This window comes from Epinephelus moara, chromosome 3 (assembly GCF_006386435.1).
Source record: "Epinephelus moara isolate mb chromosome 3, YSFRI_EMoa_1.0, whole genome shotgun sequence".
In the NCBI taxonomy this organism is placed as follows: Eukaryota; Metazoa; Chordata; class Actinopteri; order Perciformes; family Serranidae; genus Epinephelus; species Epinephelus moara.
This window is the reverse complement of record NC_065508.1, coordinates 23,489,795-23,511,175: the sequence shown is the minus strand read 5'-3', so window position 1 is coordinate 23,511,175 and position 21,381 is coordinate 23,489,795. Positions and strand designations below refer to the sequence as shown.

Sequence of the window (21,381 nt, the reverse complement as noted above, 5' to 3'; positions counted from 1 at the left end):
TAACTGTTTGAGGCCAAACAAGTCAAATGATCTGCATCAAAAATGAATACAAATTTGTGTTGCAGAACTTTGCTTTTTTCCGTCCTTGTCCTATTAATTATCTCACGACCCCTCAGGTTTATCCTACTGTATGACTCTTTGAAGGGGCACAACTCCTTGGCTAGGGTAAACTACAATGTTAAAACTAGTTGTTAGAGTTAAATGCTGCTTGACAGCGTTGCTCAATATCACTGTCATGTCTGTTGGCATGGGTGGTTTACTGAACAGGTCTACTGGGCACAGGCCCAGAAGCCCAAAGTGTCAGAGGGGCCCCTCCATGGCCTTCACCTGCAACATGTCACTTGAGGAGACACGTGCTGACCATAAAGAGACACAAAACAACTAGAGAAAGGGGCAAAACAATCACAAAAAGATACAAAAAAGGTTCAAAATGACCACAAAGAGGCACTGACTACAAACAACAACGAAAAGAGGCTAAACAATTATAAAGTCTGTGTGTCTTGTTCCTTTTAGGAGAGGTAGTGGGGCCTTCTGCATGTCTGGGCTGATGGAGGAGCCCATCATCTCGTAAGCCCTGTTTCCACCAAGCAGTATAGTACAATTCAGTTCGGTAGGCATTTTTTCCCGTTTCCACTGTGAAAAGTTGTGGATGGTAAAAATGGAACCGTTCTGTACCGTCCCCATTTTTGGTCCCCCCTCTGTTGGGGTACCTGGCACACAGATCTGGTACTAAAAGGTGGAGCTGTGAACAATAGCAGACGGTCACTCTGCTCAGAGCTGAGTTGTGCCTGGTTTTATGTAACCTCTGTTCATACCTTGGCAAGTCTCAAGTACATTAGTAAACTATAACTATAAAATGAAAGGATGTTTTGCTGCCTCTCACAGCAGCTGGAGTCTGAGAAAAAATAACTTAATGCACTGGGCCGACTGCCGGCAACTTTTGAGGTGGAACATTAACTTGTAATGTTACTCAATGCATGAGGTGACGACATGAATCCATCAACACACCTTAAATATCAATGTGACAACTTTCACCATTACTTTAGTTTTTATTGTCTCTCTTGGATGACATATATTCTAATCCTCACTTGGAGAAAAAGAAAGCACTGTGGAGCGTTGTTCCTGTGGGCTCTGGCAACACTAAACCCCTGAGCTTGCCTTAGAAGGACTAAATGCACAAACCTGCTATTTTTAAATACCCCCTGGGAGAGAGACTCTCACTGCAGCCTGTTTTATTTTGTTTTGAAAATGTCGGCGTGCAGCCTCGTTCTGTGGACAATAAATGAGGCAGAGACTTCCGTCTGTGTCACCGGTAATGAGGAAATACAGTGAGTGCTGGACGGAGCAGTGAGTGACAACAATCTTGCCCACATTTAAGAGTACTGTTTGCGGTGGAAACACTAGGGTCTAGGTACCATGTCTGAAGGGTTACTTTTCGTTCCAAAGGTACCATACCGAAAGTGTTTGGTGGAAACGGGGCTATAATCCAGGTTACATTTTAAGATAGAGCTGGGAAACTATAGTATTAAAACTGAAAGCAGGGGGAAACATCCCAAGATATCATGTCCTGCAGGAATTAGAGTGGTATTGATCTGCTGTTTCAACTCTGCTATAAAGTGGGAATTAAGTCTGCTGGACCTGTCGATCAAACAGTGGACATGGATACGTGTCTCATTTATTGTTTTATTAGTTCTAAGTCCCACATTAAAATCAGACTGCCTGGTTTTGGATCAGGTTCCCGAATGATAAGACTGTCTGTGAACTTTGGCAGACATTTACGAGATGGCAGAGTTCTGATATTTCCAAATGAAAGTTTGGACAATGCCCCCGATCCTTTCATCACAGTCTTGGATGAGATTTGTGTGTGTGTTGTGTGTTTAGCTGATGAAAATGCTGACTAGAATAAAAAACCTTCCTGCAGTACTGTGACGCAAAAGAGACAAATAATTGGGAAAATATTGGAAGTAAAGTGGCACACTGTGTCATGGCAAGACTGGAAAACACTGGCCAACCTGTAAAGGAACCAAACAACTGCAGAGACTGTCATAAAGTTCATAAAGTAAACATCCTGTATTCATATACTTGATATAAACATGTTTGTATCAAAAAATGAATAGAATCTCTTGCAGATTGACTGAACAGGCTTTGTGTTGTGTGTCAGAAGGGGGAGTGTATTCATATATCATACAGGCATCTGCTGTTGGGACAAACCTGCTCCCCAGCTGATGACTGTGTTGTGGTAGAGGGGGTGAGGTCAGGTTAACAACATTATTGACTTATTTTTGAAGACAGTGGTCAAGGTACAAAAGAATCAAGGCCTTTTGGGTCATATCTTATCTCGGCTTCTTCTTATAGGAAAACAAAACATAAATGGAGTTCCGCTCCCATGAGTCATATACTGTACAGCAGTGGACTATTTATTTATTCATTTTTATGAATCACAGAGGGTAAACAAATGAAAAGTTATATCAGGACAAAAAGACTTACACGTCCTTAAGTAAAACAAATACAGAGAGGAAGCTGGCATGATGATAAAGTCATATCTGTAGATGATTGGGTATCTGCTCTTCAGATACAGTATGCTGTACGCAGCATGAGTTATATAAGAACATGGAACACTGAAACAACATGTGTAAACAGGTTAGATTAATTTAGGTATTGCACAACACGACCTTCACGGGGAACCTATCTGTGGCTGTTTGCACAGGGGAAATATAAGTGTGACACATTAAATGCCCTGATTGGCAGCCAGTGTGAAGGATGATAACATCTGAAAGGAGAAAGCCATGAGTGGGAAGATGGATCGTTTTATTTTTCAGAGAAAATTACAACAAAGCATGCGTAAGGATGACCTGTCAGTAGACAGTATCACGAAAGCTACCTGTCTTATTTTTTCTTATTTTTATTGCCTTATGTCGTGATAAGAGTGATAACACACGTTATAGAGCAGTGGTTCCCAACTGGTCCAGCTACAGGGTCCAGATTTCATTTCGTTAGTTCAAGGTCCACACAGTTTAAGATATTCAGTGTCATACTTGCGTTTGACCATGTCGATGAGCTAGTTTGCTGTCTCTGTTAAGTAGCTGTCCGTTAGTCACTCTACAGCACTTTAAATAAAAGCTCTGTGTCAAAAATTCACTCGAGTCACTTGAGGTCCATTCAGAATGAACCTGCGACCTTACTTTTGGACCGTGACCCACCAGTTGGGAACCACTGTTATAGAAGCTATTGTGCACAGAACTGAATACAAGTGTGCCTTGAGAAACAAAAGTTTGAAAACCACTGGACTAGACCACCCAAACTCTACTTGCTTTGGCCAGGGGCCACTTTTGCAAGGGCCCATGACAAACATTGTTAATATTTATCAGTATATAAACAAATGGTCCGTTTCAACCTTTCAATGTTTGCTGTTCTTCATTGACTTTGTAGGATGCAAGTACCACACAGCAGCCCTGCACAGGTCAGGTGTACACAGGGGGGTTTCTAAGATTTGGGGAAATTCAGGGCTTAACCTGTACTTCTTTTGAGGGGCCCATGGATCTGCCACTGTCACTTTTTTTATACTATACAGCTCTATTTTTCTTTTTTTTTTACAGTCCGGGACCTGATTTACATTCGAAGTTCAACAAAAAATATGCCATCCATCCATCCATCCATCCATCCATCCATCCATCCATCCATCCATTTTTATAACTGCTTATCCTCTTGAGGGTTGCGGAGGGGCTGGAGCCTATCCCAGCTGACATTGGGCGAGAGGCGGGGTACACCCTGGACAGGTCACCAGACTATCACAGGGCTGACGCATAGAGACAGACAACCATTCACACTCACATTCACACCTACGACCAATTTAGAGTCACCAATTAACCTGCATGTCTTCGGACTGTGGGAGGAAGCTGGAGTACCCTGAGAAAACCCACGATGACACGGGGAGAAATGATAAAACAACAAGAAATAAGAGAGAGAAACCATAGATGATATTAGAGGTGGGTTGCTGAGACTGTGCCTGATTATATAACTGATGTCCCAAATGGCTAGACGGTGGCATTTCTCAACAGCAGCCTCATGTCAAGGACTGCATGACTGATTTCAGCCAAAAGCAGTTATGATTCTTGGGTCTGCTCCCACCAGATATGTGCTATCAGTTCAACTTTTTGGGATGAACTTCATTCGACACAAAGTGCAATGATTTTTTCCGGTGGAGACTGGTTATAATATTTAATTTGATAAAGTGATAGGGGGCGAGGACATGGACCAGGGGGATGTATTGGGGATGTTAAAGTTGGCACTGGGCTCCCTTTTGAATCGGCATGACCTCTGTTTAAAATTTAAACTTGAGAGCTGATGTGGTGTGTTACATTCAGAAGTGAGACTTGACTCGAGACCTGGGGCCGAGTTAATACATATTGGTTATGATATTGATCATAACCAGTGGAAGAAAGCAACTAACAACATTTACTCAAGTGCTGCAACAGAGTTCTGAGGTATTTGTACTTCAGTATTTCCTTTTCTTTTTTACATCTCAGAAGGAAATGTACTTTTTACTGCAGTATATAGTTGGTTACTTTTTATTTTAACTGTTGAAGATTAAACTGGTGGTTCTCAACCCTTTTGGTTTGTCTTAAAAGTAACGTCTAGTTAGGGTCCTTTGTATCATTTATGAGTTGTTGCACCAAAGAAAATGTCTCAGATGGATTCATTTAAATGATTATCCAATATATAAGAAAACTACTTTTGTTCTTTGCTGATAGTACATCTGTACTTTTACCTAAGTAGGGTTTTAAATGCAGGACTTTCTTGTCGTGGAGTGTTTTTTTTACATCATGGTATTGGTGCTTTCACATAAGAAAAAAATCTAAGTACATCTTCCACCCCTGGATCCTCAGCCATTTGCCAGCTGCTGTACATTAGCACTATGTCACCTTCAGCAGGTCCTGGCTCGGTGAGTGCCAGCTGGCAGCTGCTGTCAGACGCCACACAGACTTACCTGGAGGCTCGAGCAGATGGCAGCCTCTTCAGACTTTCACAACGCAGCTTGCTGGTACTCTGAAGTCACCACCAGGGCACGACTGACACGACTGTTTGGTGCCAGACAGTGCAATTAATGCAAAGTCTCTCTAATGCAAATTGTTTTGTAGCAGATTTTGCATTAACCAAATAGTGTTGGTTTGATATACAGTAGCCAGCCAGACACTGTCATTTGACATCTGTTTGAATTGGCTCAGCCTCTGAACATGTGAAACAAGGCATCATGAGTCCAGCGGGTTGGCAGCTGTAGGCTTGTATTGTGTAAGGCGGCAAACCCTGCCACATGTTCTCTTACTGTAAGAGTTCAAACATCATAAATTAAAAGAGCAGTGTGTGCCATTCAGAACATTAATTCAACAGCGAACCACTGTTTGCTATGTTAAGATATGGTGAAATAACAGTGTCCTGAGCAGAGAATGAAGTCACACTCCCTATGTGTGTGTGTTGTAATCTGAGCTCCTCTGTAGGACGATAAGGCTGCAGGATACGCAAAAAAATAAATAAAAATGTGGCAATTATTTTGACAGATATTCCGATTGCAATTTGAGTCGCAGTTATAATAGGAATGCTACTTTTCCATTTCATTTTCACAAAAAAACAATATAAAAGTGACTGATGTGACGTTTGCTGATTTGATCGTAGGCCGGGCTATCTCTATGGCACCACTATACATTGTTTATCATGACACATTTTACCTTTATTAGAAAATTGCAGCTCCTGATATTGCACTCGGCCATATTGCGATTTTGATTTTGTGATTAACCATGTAGACCTGGTAGACAGTCCGACTGTGCGTGCATGTTAGTGCATGAGAATCCCTGTGAGTGTGTCTCACAGTCTAGCTTATCACCACTGTTCTGCATCGCATTTATATGTCGGTTAATGCTGGTATCAGGTCAGTGTCATCGTGGAAGCAGAGTGCCCATTCTCCAGTTTTTGCCTAGGTTCACAATGTTAGCTCTGTCAGCACTGTCACCACTGTAATCGCTGTTTATAGTATAGTTGTATTAGGAGAGCTGGAGACAGCATTGAATGTGGGGTCCTGTTCATACCTATGAGAGCTGCTCAGAGGCACACTAAAAATGGAATGAAAATGGTTCAACTGTCGCGTAAAATTACCTGGATGATCTGGGGATTATGGGCACTGATTCTGCACTGTGCGGCTCATAGAGCAAATGCATTAGAGACTTCCTCCGGCTGAACGTCGAACTTCTAGTTTAGTGCTCCGCCAACTTGAATGGGGATAAAAAATTCAATCAGATGTTGTTGGACCAAATGGATCAAATCCTGAAATCATGTCATTTCATTGGGTTTGTGACGCTCAAAAAATGTCTACACTAATTTACAGAAGTCTCTTTCGTAAGCCTATGGGAAGTATTTTGGGGCTGCAAGGCATCACGTGACAGACCCCAGAAATTGTAGTACCACTATTTGGCCACTATAAAAATTGGCTTCATAGCCTGGCACTTCCTGGGGGTCTGGTTTACGGATTTAGTGAGGTTAGATGCTAGCCACCACCTCAGCTGCCTCCATGTTGAGAGCCATGTGCAGACAATCTCACCCCAGACTCTGAATCATGAATATGCGCTTAATATCGCATACGGCTCCTTTAAATAATATTTATAATGTAGCCCAACCATGACATACTGTATACCCCTGAGACCCTGTGTCGTCATGTGTGGACATCACGTCTTGGGTTTACTGGATCTTATACTTCATTCTTCTTAACTCAGACCTGTTGTCCTCGTTCGTGGACACTTTTTTGTGCCATCTGGTGGTAGTAAGAGCACACTACACTAATCCATGTAAAAACAAGACAGCAGCCATCTCTGCCAAGTCAGTCTGCAGGCGATCCCGGCACAAAAGTGGACAAGGTCAAAAACCTGATCACATTTTATGGTTGACACTTGTTTATTAATGATTAAGAATATTTGCGGTTCGATATGGCAACAAATTTGACAAATTTTAGCAACAGTAACAAGTTAAGACGCTGTTAATTAGGAAGTACTCATTTGAAGATGTTAGGACTTTATTATCGTTGACAGTGTTTAGTTTTTATACTTAATGAGTCCGACTGATCCCAAATAGCTTGGGGAAATTAAAAATGCAGGGGGATATAACATAATTACAAAAAGCACAAAGAAAACACTAGTGTCAATCCAAATAAATGTCCTTGTGGGGGAATAACAGGCTTGATATTGTAGGTAGGACACACACTACTCAAATCAGGAGAGGTTCAGATATCTGACAGAATAAATGTCCCACAGTGACTTTTTGAAACATGTGTCTCACATCCAAACCAAAGATCAGACCCACACCTGGAGCAGAGGTGAGGCAGGATCAATGGTCAGTACAGGCTCGATGTTTTCCTCAGCTGTCCCACGTGACCGCCCCAATAAATACAGGCAGAGAGGGGCAGGGGCAACAGTGATTCCCACCTGCAGCTCTTCGTGTATCCGCACAGGGAGGGCGCGTCGCGTCCAGACTCCTTGGCACAATATTTATACAGTTTAGTCTCCTGTCTCCGTCTCTGTGGCTCCTCCCCGCACTGATTAAATGCCCGCTCGGCGCTGCAGCCTGCCACAGTTGAAGGCAGCCGTGTCAGAGGAGCAGTAAGGTTGGACTTTCATCCTCCTAACAGCGAGCAAACAGCTGAGTGTTTTTTTTCTTTCGGGCACCCTCTCCATCCAAGAAGCCTCAGCTATGAAGACCATTCTTGCTGCATACTCTGGCGTCCTCAAAGGTAAGACGGTTTGTGGTTTGAGAAGTGTTCGAGGGGCTACGACAGGCAAACAAACAGAGGTGATCAAACAAATCAGGGAGTCGATATTAAAGAGGTCAGAGGGACATGAGTGACCCACAGCACACGCCAAGTGTTTAATTCACTGTCCAGCACTTTGTAGTATCTGTTTTTACCAACAAAACTTTAAGTTATTTAAAAATATTACCAGTATTATCATGACAAAAATAATTTTGGAGGGATACTTCTGAAATGGAACAGGAAAACTATAAAAAATGCTGAATTTTCAAACCAAAAATATATTTATTTTCTTTAAAAAATTGTCACAACTGTTTTAAAAAGCATGGCTGGTCTTAAACAAAGCAATAAAAGTAAAATCATCACTATTTTTGTGCAACAAAGACTCTGCATGTTCTAGGGCTAAACTCACGACCCCTCACTAAGTGACATATCTGATAGACATTTCTTATAAAATTCAATGCATAACAAAAACAGAGCAGACCAACTGATAAACTGTACAATTAACCCAAATGCCTACCTGCAGGAAGTCTAATAAGAGATTTGGGTGTGAATATTGCATTAATGATGAGTTTCCTGGTGTTTGTAAAAACGTTTTTTGCAATTCTCTGTATTATAATCATGATAATAATTATTATTATTAACAATCTTACATATTTAAGAGGCTTCTTTTTGAGAGACGCAGTGTTTTCCTCTTTCTTTTGCTTGTTCTTTTCTTGCTTTGGTGGGTTCAACTCTACTTTGTGACACATGATGAGGCTATTCAGCAGAGGGACACAGCTCTGTGAATGTAGACTGTGTTCAGGTCTTCTTCGTGCCTCCTTAAGATTTTTTTCTTTTGAATATATATCTTAATCTAAACTTTAAAATAAATTGAAATGAATAAATTGCTGAAATATAGACCTACTATATACATATATTTTAAAAGTTTTTTTACACCTCTAAAATTCAAGAAGGTCTCGTGACAACCTGTGAATCTTTTGCAAACCCTAATGGGGGTCTGGACCCCTAGGTTGGGAACCAGTGTTCTAGGTGACACTAAAGGGGATTAAAAGAAGCATAGATTTACTACTGAATGTCATTTTTACAGTGTTCTGCAGCTGTTAACGCCACTGCTTCCAAGTCGGGTACTAACAAATCCCCAGTTTTATGTGCAACCCAATTTTGCATTTTCCTGCAGTTGAAATTTAGGCTGAACGGAGAATTATTTGTTGATGTCTGAGATGAGAATAAGTGATTTCTTCTGGGGAAATAAATGAACTTGAAATGGCTGTCATGGTGAAATTAAACAAGGACTGTGGATTTTATCCCCAGTATGTCAAGTTGAAACACTTACAGCAACCAATAACTCTCTAAATGTACAGATGGGCTTGTCACTATTATTATAAGATGGTCATGGAAAAAATGTGAACTTCTCCTTTAAGTCAACTCTGCAGCTGTAGATGAGTCTGGCAGTGCAGTTTCAGATTTATCAATGCGGTCGTGTTACTTTCTTACTACATTGAGAGAAGCAGGATGATTTTTGTGACACCTGTTGCTTCATCTGCAGGATAGAGTTTGTGCACCTCTCTGTCTGGTGACCAGTTTGATCTGGCTCAGAGATAACATACTATAAGTGGGCAGATTCAGCCATGAACCGGTCACCATTTATATTCCTGACCCTCTCTCTGTCCCTTTCCATCGGCCGCTGGCACTGATTCAAGCAGGGATAGCCCTGAAGGCGTCATAGTATCACAGTTTCAAGGTATTACCATCAGCAGCTCCGTGCTGGTTTATTTTCAGTGTGCACAGATGGGATTAGACAACAGTGTTTTTCTGGAGGGGAGCTCTTCTTATTGGCTCTCAGTGGTGTGAGCCTGAGTAGCCTCAGACGCTCTTTATGTGTCCGTCATGCTCCCTCGGTCTCCTCACATGTAGCTGCATGGCTTCACTTTCACGGGCTGGCGACTGGAAAGAGCTGGTGAGTAGTTGAGGCTGTGTGGATTTCGGGCTGCTTGGTTGTGTTGTCAAACCAGAACTAGAACAGTATTACTACAAGGAATGTTTTAAGCTTCTGTAAGTGTGTCTTCAGTAATCCCTCCCCATGAATATGTGACCTTTTTGATAAAACTCCTTTTTCATTGTCTCCTGTTTTGTCTCCAGGCACCGGCTCCAGCATCCTCTCCGCCCTGCAGGACCTGTCCGTGACTTTTTGGCCCTGCAGATCCAAGATGGAGAAACATCTGCAGGTCATCTCGGTGCTGCAGTGGGTCCTCAGCTTCTTAGCCATGGGTGAGTGAGCGTGTTGGTGTGCAGGGGGGGGCGCTGTGCATTTCACTTAAGCTGCAACAAAGCAAGGAAACCTAGAAGATTTAGCATGTTAGGCTCATTAGTGTCATGGTAAGGAGGTCAGGTCTCTGAGCTGCACACATGCTTATTTCTGAGTCCTGATTGCTCTCCTAGCTTGTAACTGAGTATTTTAACCTCTAATTTAGCCCATAATTTTAGGTAATTTGTCAATAATCTCTATTCAAATTCTTGATTGTACATTCTCTCTCGTCTCTCCCTCCAGGGGCTGCCTGCACTGTCCTCCTCGTCTACATGTTCTGCACTGACTGCTGGCTTATTGCTGCCATTTACACTGCCTGGCTCATCGTTGACTGGAACACCCCGAAACAAGGCGAGACATTAAAGATATCAACCAAAGAAATCGTAGTTACATATTAGTCCAATTTTGACCACCCTGTGAAGAACATCAATGGTCTGATGATGATGATGATGATGATGATGATGATGATGATGATGATGATGAAATTACCAAATATGCAAAGGCATGATTTACATAAGATGTTTCTGGTCAGTTTGATGTTGCATCTTAGTGTCTAAAAATGTTACACAGATTGATAATATTTAAAACTGTCAAATAGTGTGACAACATATGAATGAATTGTACTTTGTGTTTAGTGCTAATTAGCAAATGTTGATATGCTAACAAGCTAAACTATACTGGTGAACATGGTTATCACCATCATTGGTTTCCAACTGGTCCAGCAGTGGGGTCCAGATTTCTCCGTAGTCAACAGTAAAAGGTCCATACAATTAAATATATTCAGTGTCATAGTTGTGTTCGGCTATGTCGTTTAACTAGTTTGCTGTCGCTGTTTGAATGAATGAATGATAACACTTTATTTCGGTCCAGTTGCATAGCAAGAAACATTTCTAAAATCAATAGATACATTTTATAATGGTCGAAAAGGTCAAGTAGTTGTCGATAAGTCACTTCGTTTACAGCGGGAAACAGCACTTCAAACTAAAAGTTCTGTGCTGGAAATTCACTGTACTTCAAAATAAAGTGTGTTTTTTACAAACTTTACATGTGCGTGAGTCACATGCGGTTCATTCAGAATGGACCCGTGACCCACAAGTTGGGAACCACTGGCATGATGCACAGCAGCACTATGCCAAAGTATAGCTTTACAGTGCCACTAGCCTGACTGTAGACTGTCATATTTACATGTAATTATGGAGCTTGTGGTTTTTTTCAATAGCGCTGAAACACTTTGTGGATCAACAGTGATAACAGAGCAAGTAAAATTTGATTAATTGGTTTCAGGTTCTCAAATGTGGGGATACGTGTCCGCTATAAGACACGCAGTTTGAAGAGGTTACCTCAGGCTCTGGATGAACATTTTTAAACTAATTTATTTATAATGGAAGGGTAAAAAAAAAGTTACTATAATGGTTGCAGCTGTATTTTTTATATAATGAAGTGATTTCTGATCTGTAATGTCCTCCTCAGGTGGCAGGAGGTCCTCTTGGGTGAGAAACTGGACTGTGTGGACATATTTTCGAGACTACTTCCCAGTCAGGGTAGGTAACTCTGTCAGTTTCTTGCCGTTATTTAATTATGCTAATTTATCTGACCCCAACCTTGAAACTCAAGAGAATTGTTGAGGTATGGACGCCATTGCAAAAAACGCGCACAGTTTTGTGTATTTTGTCACACAAAAAATACAGACTTGTTATAACCTTGTTTAGGAAAGTCAGTATTGTACGATTCAGCCAGTGCATTGATTTCCAGTCATGCAAAGGTTTGACGATAAGCTTATCAGGGGTGAATCGGGTATCAGCTGTGTGCTCCATGCTGCTCCTTGTCCTGTGTTGATTGTGATGAGTGCTTGACGTGAGTTGGGAGTTTTGGACTTTGTTCTACCTGATAGGCCAAGGAGCAGTGCTAACCTTGTTTGTACGCCACACTGCATCTTTAGATGAGAGGACAAACCTGGTTTAGGGTGTAGGAGGAAGCGTTATCGCAGACTGTCACACAAACTGCATGCAGGGGAATGCACACTACTGTCGCTGTCACTGAGGAAACCAAAAGTCAGGGGTGGAGTAGGTTACGTGTCCTTCATGACTCAGCCAGTAATCACAGGATTTTATTGAGTCATCATCACTCTTACAGACTAGAGCTGCAAAAATCTGTTGAATAATCAATTTGTGGGTGGCCACAAAAATAATCTGCAACTGCTTTGATTATTGTGTAATCATTTTTAATAATTTTCTAAGCAAAAATAGCAAACTGGTTCCAGCTTCTCCAGTAAGATGATTTGCTGCTTTTTTATATTGCAATCATTGTAAACTGAACATCTGCGAGTTTTGGATGAGTGGTTGGACATTAAATGATGTCTTCTCGGAAGCAGAAATAATTTCATGGACATTACTCAACAGTTTTTTAGTATTTAATAGACAAAACAATTTATTAATTACTAGCCGCAGTTCTACTACTAGTATACAGATACTGTCCTATCAATATTGCTCTCACCCCTGTAAGTGTTGTCACATAAAACAGAGTTAATCAGTGTTCAAAGATACAGGATTGAACGTTTGTCAAATGTAATATATTCCTCCCTGCTGCTAAATTAGCTTTTGTTGGCTCCTCACTCCTCAGAATGCTAATGAAACACAGCTTGTTTTATTCCATTATTTCTTTAATTAATGTTTTACTCGTGCTATCAAAGAAAGCTTAACTACTGACTAGATCTTAGTGTATGAAATCCACTCTTCCCAGGTGTTGACGAGCTTATCTACTGTACAGAGTTGAAAAAAAGAAAAGAGGGTTGTCTTTGAGGACATTCTCTTTGCAGCTGAACTTTGTTCATCTTATTGATCTGTACAGTTTGTTCTATGTAGTCGTTTGTCCCGGTAGGTTGATGAGATCATTCTTTTGTCACCCAGACGCTCGATGGCCAGCTGGCTCTCACATTTCTCCTATTTTAATCTCAATATTGCAGCAAGATATAAATTGGTCAACATTTTTTGCTGTTGTGCAAAGTTTTAGCTTTCTGACAGATGTTGAAATGTAGGTTTTTAGCTACTGACGGGCTGAGTCTCTAGTTGAAAGGTTATCTACTGCAATAGAGTCAAATAAATCAGTCAAAGGTGCATTAAATGATACTTTTACTGTCTCGTAGCTCAAAACAGAATATACTTATCTGCAGGGCATCGACTGATTGTAGGGCAAGCATTCTCTATCTATCATGAACATATGACTATTATTTATGAGTTGGAAGCCACCGATCAAAGTCCGAACCAGCCTGAAATTCAAAGTGGGGACTGTAAAGAGTCTGGAGTGTTACGTGGATGTCTGCAAGTCTTCCTCAGCACTAGAAACAAAGACTCTTCTGTGATATTAGTGATTTTATCACCCACTAATTCACAGACAGTGGTAGAATTTCCCTCTTAGTATTACGTGATTTCAGTGCTGCATTCGATACAGTCGACCACAACATATTAGTAGACTGACTGGAAAACTGTATGGGACTTTCTGGCAGTGTTAACCTGGTGTGAATCCTACTTAAAGGACAGGAGCCACTTTGTGTTTATACGTAATTGCTCATCTGAGCCCAGTGGCAATATCCGGGGCTGAAAAATGAAGCCAACATCATTCTTATAAAACATTCTTACAACCTGGTACAAAAAACAGTTTTGGTCTGTAAAGCTAATTTTCCCATTCATGACAACTGTACAGGGGCTGATTTTTTTTATTTTATTTTTTTATGTAACTCACTTGTTTAAATTTTTTGAAGGCCTAAAGTTATGTATAATTAAAGACATGGCAGCTTTGAGTGACAGGCTGTTTATGGATAGTGTCTTTGGGCTCTCAGTCAGATCCACCCCTCATTCCTCCATAGCTTCACCCTCTCATCCAAATATGGCCACCTCTGAATCCCTAAATCCAAGATGGCAATGGTCAAAATGCCAGGCTTCAAAACAGGAGTCCACAAACCAACGATATACAGATCTCTGATCTAAGCAGACAAAATGTCATGCGGTGTTCCCCAAGGCTCTGTTCTGGGGCTCCTTCTGTTTACCATCTACATGCTTCCACTGGCTCAGATTATCAAAATAAAAAACAAAATATGTCACTATAATTACACATGCGACTCACAGTTTTACATAACCATATCACCAGGGCAGTATGATCCAATACTAGCACCGAGTAAATGCATTAAACGAATCAACGATTGGATGAGCCAGAATGTTCTTCAATTAAACAAAGTCAAAACTAAGGTAGTTGTTTTTTGGAGGCAAGGAGGAACGATTAAACGTCAGCACTCAGCTTCACTTGCCAATGTTAAAAACCACAGACCAAGCCAGAACTCTGACCTGAGCTTCACAGGCACATTAAGACAATAACAAAGTCACGTCTCCCTTGGTCCTACTGTAAGCCCATTTCATCTGCTATGCCGGCCAGGTGGACTCCTGCCGGGATCTTGAATGTGATCTCCTTCGCTAATGTGGTTATGCAACTGTTGTGTTTGACTAACTGCACGGGGAGCTCTGTGTACACACGCTGATGGGTTAAAACCTACAGTGCAGACCAGAGCACAGTTAACGTTTCTAATGAGATTCTGCTGTTTTATAAGTTCAACATGAAACCAAGAGGTTAAAATAATGCTGAATTTTTAAAGCTGTACTTTATTGCTGCCAGTGCAATATACATGTACAACATATATAGCCGGTCAATATTTTACGACTGTACTGAGACAGAGGAGATCGTGTCAGGTTCCAGCTGATAAGGATGTCCTATTTCTACTGAAACATAAGCTGTGTCCCAAATTCATATACCATTCATACTAATTCTGAGCAGGTTTTGAGTATGAGTCGTGTTCACAAAGGAAAAATGACAAAACTAATAATTGAGCACACATATCCATATACATACACATGCATTTACAGTTAAAGATGAAGCTACAGAATACGTGCATGGATTAAAAATTTCATATACTAACCGGTTGCTATACTGATAATTGATTTATTATATTTTTTATTTAAAAATAAATATATAAGGATTTGCTTCTTTTCTGCTTTTGAAAACTGAACGTAAATTTAACATTTTTGAGCAAGGCAAAACAAATAAGGGGATCAGAACACTGTAAAAAGCTTTTCCTCACTGTTGTCTTACATTTTATAGACTGGTGGTTCCCAACTGGTCCAGCCACAGGGCCCAGATTTCTCCTTAGTCATAAGTTTAATGTTTAGTTTAGTTTGGCCGTGTCATTGAGTTAGTTTGCTGCCTCTGTCAAGTATCTGCCTGTTATTCAGACTCCACAGCATGAAACAGCACTTCAAAATAAAAGCTCTGTGCTGAAAATTCACTGTAGGCTACCTAAAAATAAAGTGTGTTTCTTACAAATGTGATATGTTTGCAAGTCTTTCGTGGTCCATTCAGAATGGACCCGTGACCCACTTTTAGACTGCGACCCACCAGTTGGGACCCACTGTTACTAGCTGCAAATATTAGAATACTATAAAGATTGTAAAAATAATGATAATGAGGTTTATTTTCAAAGCATGTCTCAAAAACTATATGACAAAGAGCTACACAAAACAAAGAGGAATGAAATCAACCAGGCTGGAACCAGTAAATCATAAACATGAGATAGGAATATACTGTAGTTTATACTGTTTATATTAAGTACAGTATTTATTGTAAAACTGGTTACAGCTTCTGTTCTCAAAGCCCTTCAGCCATATTGGTCACTAACATGACATTTCTCCGATCAGCTGTTCCCAGTCCAGCAGTGTGCCCCTCATATGGAAATCAGCCTCACACTGCTCCTCTTTGTGCTCTTGTCCCCCAGCTCATTAAAACCCACAACCTGCTGCCCAGCCGGAACTACATCTTCGGCTACCACCCTCACGGCATCTTCTGCTTCGGTGCTTTCTGCAACTTTGGGACGGAGGCCACAGGCTTCTCTAAGAAATTCCCGGGCATCAAGCCTTCCCTGGCAACCCTGGCAGGAAACTTCCGCTTGCCTGTCCTGCGAGACTACCTCATGTCAGGAGGTGAGATGAGTGGAGAAGCAGTGGAGTCTAATTTGAGTTCTTAAAAAGACTGATAAGTGTATCGGTGAGGGAGCCGACCTTTGTCCTGTTGCACAGCTGAAACAGCTTCTGTTTACTTGGATCTCCTGATTGATAGAGCTTTAGCTGTTCTGTTCTGAAGGGCTGTTTGCTGTTCAGTTTTACCCAAAGATACTGTGCATACTCTCTAAAGTTACTATAGGTTATTGTACATGTAGTTTCGAAATGCCTCATTGGTAAATAGCCCCTGTACAACTTTCTTTGTGACCCTTTTTCTGTTGTATTGTGTAATGTAACTGTCTTTTCTACAAAATTTCTGTAGTTTTGAGACAATGTTTTTACTTTCAGGTGCTAGACTTGAGGATTTTGCTGCAGAGCAATGCAGACTGATGAACAATATTTGCAGCCAGCATTTAACCACATATAATAGGAATAGGAAGATGTAAACAGACTTAAGTCAGTGTATTTGCCTCATGCATTGCTTCTTCACTGCAGTTTGAATCATCCTCCCACGTGTCTTTATCCCTATCAGGTATCTGTCCAGTGAACAGGAACTCCATTGACTACCTGCTGTCGCGTAACGGGACGGGAAATGCTGTGATCATCGTTGTTGGAGGAGCGGCGGAATCTCTGCAGTGTGCACCAGGCATGAATTCTGTCACCCTGAAGAACCGCAAAGGCTTTGTGAGGCTGGCCTTACAGAAAGGGTGAGCCGGCAGCACAAACACTCCGCAGACAAGGACACGTGCAGTTGCAGCGACAAAACAGAGCCTTGAATAAATCAGATTTGAACATTAAAATGTCATTCTCAGGGCTGTAGTGACTCATTGGAATGATTAAACCCTGGATTATCACTCACAGAAAGGTTGAAAATTACCTCACAGAGAGCATCACCAAATCTTTTATGAATGTGCAGTGTTGTGCCTCAGAGCTTGGAGCTGCTCGTGGCACGCAGTTCCCTTTTGGGCAGTGTATGAGCTGGCATTGGGCTGCACTCAGCCATGCATTAATCACTATAACAAAGTGTATTACAAAAGGAGGTGGACCCTGTTTGTCTAGTTACCCAAACAAGCCTGATTCCCTCTGTAATATAGCTGTGGATTATCACAGGGTGCACCTTGGCCAAAGAAGCTTAGAACTTGCTAGAGGAGACATGCAGTTATGCAGAACTTCATTCATAACCGTTACAATTCCAGCTGGAATAAGCTTCAGCTGTGAATTGAGGTCACTTTGGTTTCAATTTCTGGAGCTTTTCCAGCTTTGTTTTGATGCTTATAGAATAAAATTAAGTCAAAAACAGTTAAATAATGACACATTTGTGACATTTTGATTTATTTCTAGTAAAATACTTGATAGTTCCTTCCTTTCAGCCCTTGAAGAAACAAATTAAACCGTGTGAGGAGGTAAAAATTGCTCGGTGGAGTGTTTACAGCTCACAATAAGGGGGTAATGAGCTGACTTTGTATTGTTTTAAAGGGTCACATACTAAAAAGATTCTTTGTGCAAGGACTGGTTTATGAAAATGTATGAAAAACGTCTATAAATGCTGATTATTTTGAGCAGTAATGAAATTAAGAGTACTAAAAGTTTTGGTTCCAAAAGCGTCCTCTGGAAATGTTTAGGCCACTGGTCAAATGTTAAATTTTGAACACGGCTCCAGATTTAGGTAGATTTGATATCAATCCAGAAAGTCCCCTGATTACATAAATGCTTTCATAACTGTTATATGTCGCGAGACAAAAGCTTGGCTGTTCACCAACAATAACGCTGAATACAGACCCACACAAAACAGAGAAATGTCTGTGATTTCACAACAGCAAATTACAACAGTCTGCCTACGTGCTAATTATCACCACCTACTGATTCATCCTAGTTGTCACGTTGCATATTTAAAACCACAACTAATGCAACTTTCCATTGTTTTTGTTCTTCTATGGCAACTGAGGTTGGCCTGTCAGTGATGAAGAGACATATATGTTAAATATCATGTGAAATCATATTTGGGTTTGACAGATGTGCCATGCTTTAAAGTGAGTGCCAAGCCAGTTGATTCAAAGATTTGATAAGGGCAATAAAAATATCATGGCATATAATTTAGGTCATATTAAGTCTGCAAGTATCTAGAGGAAAGTTCCTTAAACGTCTTTTTGTTGCTGCTGAAACATGTCTTGGTATCGTCCTACAGTAGCAGTGCTTTTGCAAATGTCCATTTAGGGTATAGTTTTTGAATCCTCCTCTGTGTTTCCTCAGGTCTGACCTGGTTCCAGTGTATTCCTTCGGAGAGAATGATGCCTACAAGCAGGTGATCTTCGAGGAGGGGAGCTACTGGAGAAATATCCAAAAGAGATTACAGAAGATCTTAGGCTTTGCCCCATGCCTTTTCCATGGATGTGGCCTCTTCTTCGGCGACTCCTGGGGCATTGTGCCTTATGGCAAGCCTATCACCACCATAGGCAAGTTTGTCTGCTAATGTTTGTTTAGAGTGATTCCGAAGTACACATTAGTGTTATCTTTACAAATGTCAACAATACTGTATTTTAGTACAGTTGATTACAGGTAACAGATTAACCGGACAGACAAAGTCAGCATTTGCTTTGTCCAACTTCAGAGGAGAACTTCACCCAGAAAGTAATAATTTGTCTATCAATTACTCACCACGTGTGAGCGAAGAATCCAAAAACAGAGATAAGTCTTGATGAACTAGAGTGAATGGGGGCCATATTTCTTTTTAAAAAAGCAAAACGATATCAAAACTCTCATATATTTATGCAGTTACATGCTCAGTACTTCCCAAACACACTCTTGTTTTTTGACATTTTTCGCCCAAATCTTACTATTCAAAACACACCCTCATAAACAGTCTCACACAAACCACCGCGCAAATACGTACCTTTGAACTTTGCTTAATAAAATGAGTGAGTAAAGTTTAAGTCCATACAAACAGTCGTAATAGTAAGGTTTTAGCAAAAAAGGCATGTGTTTTGGAAGTACTGAACATACAACTGAATAAATAAGACTTCAAATATACTGTATGACTTGTGTCAGAGTTTGTAAACTGGTGCTAAACATGGCCCCCGTTTACTCCAGTTCATCGAGAATTTTCTGTTTTTGGATTCTCCGTTCACTGTGGACGCATGCAAGAAAAACAAGGTTTTCTATATAACTTCAACGTAACACGTGGTGAGTAATTGATGTACAAATGATCATTTCGTGGGTTAGGTATTCCTTTAATGGTTAACACTAATGGTTCTAACAGTTTCAACCCAGATTAGTTTGACTAGCTCTTTGTTCTAATCCTCTCCTGTTCTATTATAGTTGGGGAGCCAATCACAGTGCCAAAAATTGAGAATCCAACTGAGGAAATGGTGGATCTGTACCATGGAATGTACATCAGGTCCCTCCAGTGCCTTTTTGACAAGTACAAGACCCGCTTTGGCCTGAAAGAGAGTGACGTCCTGTACATCCAGTGAGAGGACAAGGGGGGCCCTGTCGAAGCTCCGAACTGTGACAGTATCTTCAGACCCCTCCGCCCCCCCTTCCCCACCCTGTCCCCATCCAATCTTGGTGCCCGATTTGGATTATCTCTGGACTGCAAAACTCTACACACGAACGAGCACGTTTGCTCAAGAAACCTTTGCTCTCTGCATCGTTTCGCAAACAGACACACATGTACACAGGCATACAGTCGTTCCTTCTCAGGAAATGGCAGGTTTGAAGAATAGTTACCTCTCCCTGCTGCTGTAGTCAGGTTGGACAAAGTTAAACCTAATCCCACATCAAAAAGTGTGCCATTGTTTCTTTTTCTATTTGTCTTATCAGTGCAGAGGGGGGTGAGTTCCACTAGATGGAGCTGGAAGGTAACATGCAGGACTTCCAAGAAGTGCCAATGCTTTTGCTGTCTTTCACTCATGCAGCCATATAATTCTCCTTCCCTCTTCAGGATCCTGATATATGCTAAATGCACAAACAATGCAAATGGAAGATAATGACTTCATTCTCGGGATAATAAGCCCAAAAGTTTAATTGAGCCAAAGACCTATGCTGTCCCCACGCATGCATGTATTTCTACTGTATGAAAGCCCAAAGTTAAGGAATTCTACAGGGTGGATTTATATTGTGAATGCACAGACCATGTGTGCCTGTGATTGTATAATGCCATAAAGTATTAATTGTATTCTATAGAGAGGAACAAGCCTATTTTTGGGCTTGTCCCTCAATGAATATTTCTGATGCACTTTTTGTATTGCTGATTACCTTCTGAGGTTTTTGTGCCTTTGATATGAGATTTTTTTCAAGACAGTCATTGCGCTGCTTGGCTTGATTTCCCTTTCTTGTCCTACTGGTGTTCAAGGTCTGGATGGGTGTGTTTTGTCTATGCAACAAAGACCACGGAGATGTCTTGTATCGTCGAGTGATTTTGAGCTGCAGCTGAAGAAGATGAAGGGATGAGGATGTGGGTGAAAATCTTGATGTATGATGATTCCAGCATACAGTGGATCTCTTTGTAACCATGTCATGGGTGATAATTGAAAAGGAAGGGATTATACCGGTCTTTTTACTGGTATTATGTTATGTTCGAGGGTGTCACTGGTACTTTTGTAAAATAAGAGTAAGTAAGTGTAGAATATATCCTAGGAATTATCAAAGTAAGTAAGCCTGTGTCATGTTGATGAGCATGAAGACAGGCAGTAAATTATGAGATTGTCATTTGAAGAGCAGTGTTCCTCTGGTTTCACCATTGTGCCTTCTTCTAAATGGCAGTGTAAGGCATGTGCAATAAATTTGCAAGCAATAAACAGCGAGACCTGTCTACATGATGAATGGCATCACCTGTCTGCTGATATTTAAATTAAACTTTTGTATATTTTCAGAAGGAGATGTGTGTTCTTGTGTCTTGTTTTTGGAAACACTTCCCCATCACTTAGACATACATTTCAATGCTACATCTTTTTCTCAGAGACATCCATCATTTCATTATGATTTCTTCAAGGCCGTTGCGGGACAAACATGTTCAAGCTTATTCAACATGGCATACTTAATTGTCAAGATTAAGGCCTAAACATATAAATGCTCCCTTTAAGTAGCTGTATTGCTGTTAAATTCAAAGCATTTTACTTACAGTACTTGCTCACTAGCAGGTGACCAAGGTTTGCCATACACGGTAAAACAGTGGTGGATAAAGCATCCGGATTCTTGATTTAAAAGGTAACTTAGGTCCACCCTGGACACTATTTTGAATTTTGTCCAGT

General features: G+C 40.9%; 1 protein-coding gene across 1 annotated transcript; it reads left to right on the top strand.

Annotated features, from left to right (window-relative positions):
- Window positions 1-7,441: 7,441 nt before the first annotated feature.
- On the top strand, window positions 7,442-21,008 carry dgat2 (diacylglycerol O-acyltransferase 2). The gene is made up of 8 exons (XM_050040627.1): window positions 7,442-7,771; window positions 9,929-10,057; window positions 10,338-10,445; window positions 11,565-11,635; window positions 15,910-16,114; window positions 16,665-16,839; window positions 18,383-18,585; window positions 19,448-21,008. The coding sequence occupies exons 1-8, from the start codon at window positions 7,732-7,734 to the stop codon at window positions 19,600-19,602; spliced, it is 1,086 nt and encodes a 361-aa protein (XP_049896584.1). The 5' UTR covers window positions 7,442-7,731; the 3' UTR covers window positions 19,603-21,008.
- Window positions 21,009-21,381: the final 373 nt, after the last annotated feature.

Excerpts from the sequence above, each read along its gene's own strand:
- dgat2 (XM_050040627.1), top strand. The coding sequence starts at position 7,732 with ATGAAGACCATTCTTGCTGCATACTCTGGCGTCCTCAAAG. Across the intron at positions 10,446-11,564 it reads CTGGAACACCCCGAAACAAG|GTGGCAGGAGGTCCTCTTGG; the intron begins GCGAGACATTAA and ends TGTCCTCCTCAG. Across the intron at positions 16,840-18,382 it reads AGGCTGGCCTTACAGAAAGG|GTCTGACCTGGTTCCAGTGT; the intron begins GTGAGCCGGCAG and ends GTGTTTCCTCAG.